Source organism: Trachymyrmex cornetzi, unplaced genomic scaffold, assembly GCF_001594075.2.
Source record: "Trachymyrmex cornetzi isolate Tcor2-1 unplaced genomic scaffold, Tcor1.1 scaffold380, whole genome shotgun sequence".
Taxonomy (NCBI): Eukaryota; Metazoa; Arthropoda; class Insecta; order Hymenoptera; family Formicidae; genus Trachymyrmex; species Trachymyrmex cornetzi.
Window position 1 is genome coordinate 684,186 of NW_017298535.1, and position 5,658 is coordinate 689,843.

Genomic DNA, 5,658 nt, shown 5'->3' on the forward strand with positions numbered 1-5,658 from the left:
CACTCTTCCCAGCGCATTGACTGCTTCTATTTCGACTTGAGGCAGTTGATGCGTCTGATGCGTTCATGCGGTCTGTGCGCATGATTTGTAATTTGGAACGAGCAGGAACGAGTCAGGGTATATTCACACAAACTTGCATAGCCGCATAACGTATGCATAAAGAAAATTACCTAATCACATTTCTCCTATAGAGACGCACGTAAAATATGATTGGATAATTTTCTTTATGCATACGTTTATGCGACTATGCAAGTTTGTGTGGATATACCCTTACGGACAATCACAACAGTGAACGAATAAACAGTGACGTAATCTGTAATTTTTTCAACTCCAATTTGTTTTCCACGTGATTTATCTACTATTAATAGAAAAAATAACGTCTGCATATCACTTAAAAATATGTCTTCGATTTCATTTTCACTATCGCTCGATTCGGAACTATCATCGAAACTTTCATCATTTTTCTTTAAAAGTATTGAAGAAGAAATTACAATTACTGGAAATCGTTTATTGACGTCTTGTATAGCGTCCATCTTGAACTCGCACAGGAATGCATAGGAAATCGTTCCGAATAACTAAAGCGCTTCATGCACATTGGCCGGTATTCATAGTCGGATCTTATATTTAAGACCGTCTTAGTCTTAAGATATCATGAACCAATCAGAAGGCCGCATTAGCGATTTAAGACATTACTTAAGACGGTCTTAAAATAAGAACCGACTATGAATACCGGCCATTGACTAAACGGAACGATTTCAAAGCGTTTACGCACCAGTAAGGGTGAAATCACACGGTGCGTCATAGGGCTGCGGAATACAGAATGCGTCATTGAAGCAACCAATCAGCGCTATTCCGCACTTAGATGATCCGGAATAATCCGGAATAGAGAATACGTCATGTTTTAAACCACGGTGATAAATCGTAGGTCCGTTTTCTGTGACTGAATATTTTTACTAAATGCTTAATAGCTTCAATTATCATTATTATTTTATTATTCATGATGATAAAAAATTACTCATTGTATGATAGCTTAATTGCATCCAATTTGCGCAAGTATACTCAAGATCAAGACATCAAGAACAATGACGCATGACGCATTACGTGCGATTTCGGCGTGCCCTGTTCACACGCTGCGGAAAAATGATAGTAAATTCTTTAGAAAAATGATAGTAAATTCTTTACAGCTGATCAAAACATTGTTTTGAGATTGTAAATATTAATTGTAAAATATTAAATACCACAACAGTAATAATTGTTTTTACAATTTGAGAAATTATATTTTATTTTAATAAGCAAATTATTAACATAAAGTTAGAAATTTCTAAATTTATTCATCCTGGATGCATCTTTGACGCATCATGTGAACATAGCACACAAAACTTGCGTGTAGAAAAGTGCGGAATAGCGCTGATTGGTTGCTTCAATGACGCATTCCGTATTCCGCAGCCCTATGACTCACCGTGTGATTTCACCCTAAGGATTTATTCACACACTTGCATAGCCGCATAAACATATGCATAACGAAAATTATCCAATCACATTTTACGTGCGTCTTTATAAGAGAAATGCGATTGGATTATTTTCTTTATGCATACGTTTATGCACCTGTGCAAGTTTGTGTGGATATATCCTTATGCAGTCTATGCGGTTCATGGGCAACTCGGAACTTACCCATATATTCTATCTAGTAAATTACTAGAATACGCAGGTTATACGCTTACGCAGGTTACGCTGCATGTGACGGCACCCTAACAGAGGCTGTGTTCCAAACTTGACTGCCAGTACTGGAAATCTATAGTGCACGTAACGTAAACTGTAGCATTTTCAGTGCTGGCAGTAAATTTGGAACACAGCCAGAATTGGCATCTCTGACTTAGAGTCCCTATAATGAGAGTCAAGACATGAGGGGCGACGCCATCGTGATTGGTCGCCGCCATTTCTAGGCGCTTTCGATGGTAGTGAATCTGTGAATTGATGTGAGCAACTGTTTCATGGTGTTGTAGTACACAGGCGCGAACGCGTCTATTTGTGCCATGTGTTATTGTGATGTTTCCGGCCGATGCCCAGCAATGGCGTCTTTCCGGTCTTATGTCTTGACTCTCATTATAGAGACTCTAGGGTTTATCTAGCAACGCTGTGCAGAAGCCAGCAGAGATAGAAGAGAAACGTCATCAAGTGTCATTGCACCGGCGAGTCGGCGCGCCTCGTCGTTATTTCGTTTCGCAAAGAAGGGACACTAGCTGCGCTGTATCGATTATCCTCATTTACCTCGTGTGACAACTTTTCCTTAAAAACAAACGCACAATAAGCGAGTAAGAGCAGGGATTACGTAGGAAGAGTCTCGACGCGTGAAACAATGTCGGCGTCTGCCAGAATTTCATGAGTCTCCGTTCTTCTCGCTTATGAAAAAATGGCATTCTGCGCGCGCGAATGTAGTAAATTATATTTATAATTCTAATTGAGTAACAATTAACTGCCTATTGCTGTGATTGTACAATGAATTATTTATGACTTATAGGGGAATTTTCATAAAGATGCATATATATTTCGTATTAGAGTTGATACATATAGGTGTATATGTACAACTTTGACATACATGTAATTTTAGTGCATAGAAGATCATCTATTCATGAAATTTATTGTATATCAAAGAGTTGATCAACAAGTGAGAGCTACAATATGGACTCTGCAACCGAGCTGGAACATATAGAGAAGCTAGCGAAAGAAGCAGAATGCTTAAAGAAACGCTTGGAGGATGAACGACAAAAGTTAAACGATATTACACGTAAGCATAATAAATGATTGATTTATTTGATACCAATCAATATATTCCTTTATATCATATTTTTCACATTTTGTTTTAGTTGCCAGTGTAGCAGATAGACTTGAAGCAATTAATTGTATAAATGTAAAACCTAGACGTATCTTAAAAGGGCATCAAGCTAAAGTTTTATGTTCTGATTGGTCTCCTGATAAGCGTCATATTGTATCTTCTTCACAGGTAAGTTTTCTCAAGCATTTTATTTTACATGTTACATAAACTATAGTATATGTATACTACTTCATTATTTTAGGATGGAAGAATGATTATATGGGATGCCTTTACAACAAATAAAGAACATGCTGTCAGTATGCCAACCAGATGGGTGATGGCATGTGCTTATGGTCCTAGTGGTGATTTAGTTGCATGCGGGTATATATTAATTGTAATAGATCATTATAAATTTATATATTATAAAAGCAGAGGTATTAAGTTCGATTTATGATGACTGCACATATTGTTTCATATAAATGTTTTAGAGGTCTAGATAATAAAGTTACAGTGTATCAGTTAAGTCTGGAGGATGATGTTTCGGCTCATAAGAAGACTGTTGGTACGCATACATCATATATGTCATGTTGCGCATTTCCTAACAGCGATCAGCAGATTTTAACAGGCAGTGGAGATAGTACATGCGGTTTGTGGGACGTAGAGAGTGGGCAATTGTTACAGAGTTTTCAAGGACATTCTAGCGACGTTATGTCTATCGATCTAGCACCGAGCGAAACTGGGAACACGTTTGTGTCTGGTGGTTGTGACAAACTTGTCTTAATTTGGGATATGCGTAGTGGCCAGTGTGTGCAAAGTTTTGAAGGACATCAATCCGACGTTAATTCAGTATGTAATATTTAAATTATTTGAATATTTTTTCCAACTTTGTATTTTAATATTACTAATTGAAAAGTGATTATTATATGAGCTCCTTAGTTGACAAGTGGTATAAGTCCAAAATTAGGAAAAATACGTTTGTTATAGAAGTAGAAAGTATTAAAAGTTTGTCTTATCTATCCATTTAAATTACGTTTATTTTGTTTTTATATTCATAAAAAATAAAAATCAATTTTACATCATAAATAAAGTGATTGTAAAAAAATCTGGACTTAAGTCATTATTCCAGCTTTTTTACGGTCATTTTATTTATAATGTAAAATTGATTTTTATTTTTATGAACATAAAATAAAAGTAAATTAAAAAACTTTAGAATGCAAAAGGGCTACAAGTCTGAAATTTTGTCGTTAAAAATATAAAGTTTGAAATAAAAATAATATATCACATATAATTATATTTTAACAAGTTTAATGTGATGGTAAATAGAACAACTTAACGCAAAAATAAACAAACGTTTCGATCTATATCGGATCATTATCAATGTTATATATAAACGTAAACAGTACAATAATAAAAGAATATAAAAATTATATAATCGCTCTAAATCGCAAACTTAAATGTAAGTAAATGGAAGAACTTGAGATGTAATAATTCCGTATGTATGTTCCAATCCGTCAACAATTTAAATATTTCGGCATTGTGTATGGAAAAATTAATTTAATGTCTTAACTATCGTAAATCGCAGTATTATAAATTGCTCTCTCAATAATTCGGAAGATCGTGTATAGCTTAGTGTTTCTTCCATAATCATAGTTAAGCGACGAGAGCAAAAAGAACACATATAGTACAGAAAAAAAGTAAATTAAATTGATAGATAAAACAAACATTCCCCAGGTAGCACCTATTGGATCATATGCGTTTTACAGACATTTCTTAACCGTATCTAATATTCTACAAGCGTTTAGGAAACATATATAAAACCAACATGTGCTACTAGGGTCTTAATTCTTTCTACTTTTATAACAAACCCTTTTTTTTAAATTTTGGACTTATGTCACTTGTCGATTAAGGGACTCATATTTTTAATTGATATTTACATACTTTTTCTTAATATGTAATATTTGTGTATATAGGTAAGATTTCATCCAGGTGGCGATGCAGTGGCAACAGGTTCAGACGATGCTACTTGTCGCTTGTTTGATCTGCGTGCTGATAGAGAAGTTGCGGTGTATGCAAAAGAAAGTATAATATTCGGAGCAAATGCGGTTGATCTTAGTATAAGTGGACGCTTACTCTTCGCCGGATACAATGATTACACAGTGAATGTGTGGGATACTTTAAAGTGTCAACGAGTGGCGCTGTTATATGGACATGAAAACCGAGTTTCGTGTCTAAGGGTTTCTCCAGATGGTACTGCCCTGTCTACTGGAAGCTGGGACGCAACTTTACGAGTTTGGGCTTAGCTTCATGACAACTATTTTAAACATGTTGAGATATTCTTGTTAGACATCACATATTGTAATATTTATTGTTTTATTCTATTTATTTAGAAACTTGCCTTCAGTATTTTTTGTATGTTTTTCATGTTTTCATAATATCAAATATGTATGATGCATTAACTGTGCATTCAATATCTAGCATGCTTGATTATGCAAAATATGATCCATAATATATAACTATGATAAAATATGTGATATAACATTGATTAAATTACATGTGTGCGCGCGCGCACACACACACAAACACAAACACACACACACACACACAAACACACACACACACACACACACACATATTAGGCTGCTCCTAATTTATAGATAAATTTTAGTGAAAACAATATATATTATATACATATATACATATGTATAATATATATATTGTATACAATTCTTAGCAAAGCCATATGTATATCCAAAATATAAAATTTCATAAATCCAAATCTTATTACAAGCGTTACTTAGTTAATGTATTAGGTTTTTATAAAAATTTATCAATTAGATTATGTATCA

At 34.4% G+C, this 5,658-nt stretch overlaps 1 protein-coding gene across 2 annotated transcripts; it reads left to right on the forward strand.

Moving 5' to 3' along the window:
* The first annotated feature begins 2,078 nt into the window (after window positions 1-2,078).
* Gbeta5 (guanine nucleotide-binding protein subunit beta-5) lies at window positions 2,079-5,402 on the forward strand. 2 transcript variants are annotated; one of them, XM_018511556.1, is made up of 6 exons: window positions 2,079-2,435; window positions 2,519-2,785; window positions 2,865-3,001; window positions 3,075-3,193; window positions 3,301-3,658; window positions 4,783-5,402. In XM_018511556.1, exons 2-6 carry the CDS (start codon window positions 2,680-2,682, stop codon window positions 5,110-5,112), a joined length of 1,050 nt encoding a protein of 349 aa, XP_018367058.1. In that variant the 5' UTR covers window positions 2,079-2,435; window positions 2,519-2,679; the 3' UTR covers window positions 5,113-5,402. The 2 variants fall into 2 exon arrangements, with proteins under 2 accessions (XP_018367058.1, XP_018367057.1); XM_018511555.1 differs by having other exon boundaries at window positions 2,079-2,785.
* Window positions 5,403-5,658: the final 256 nt, after the last annotated feature.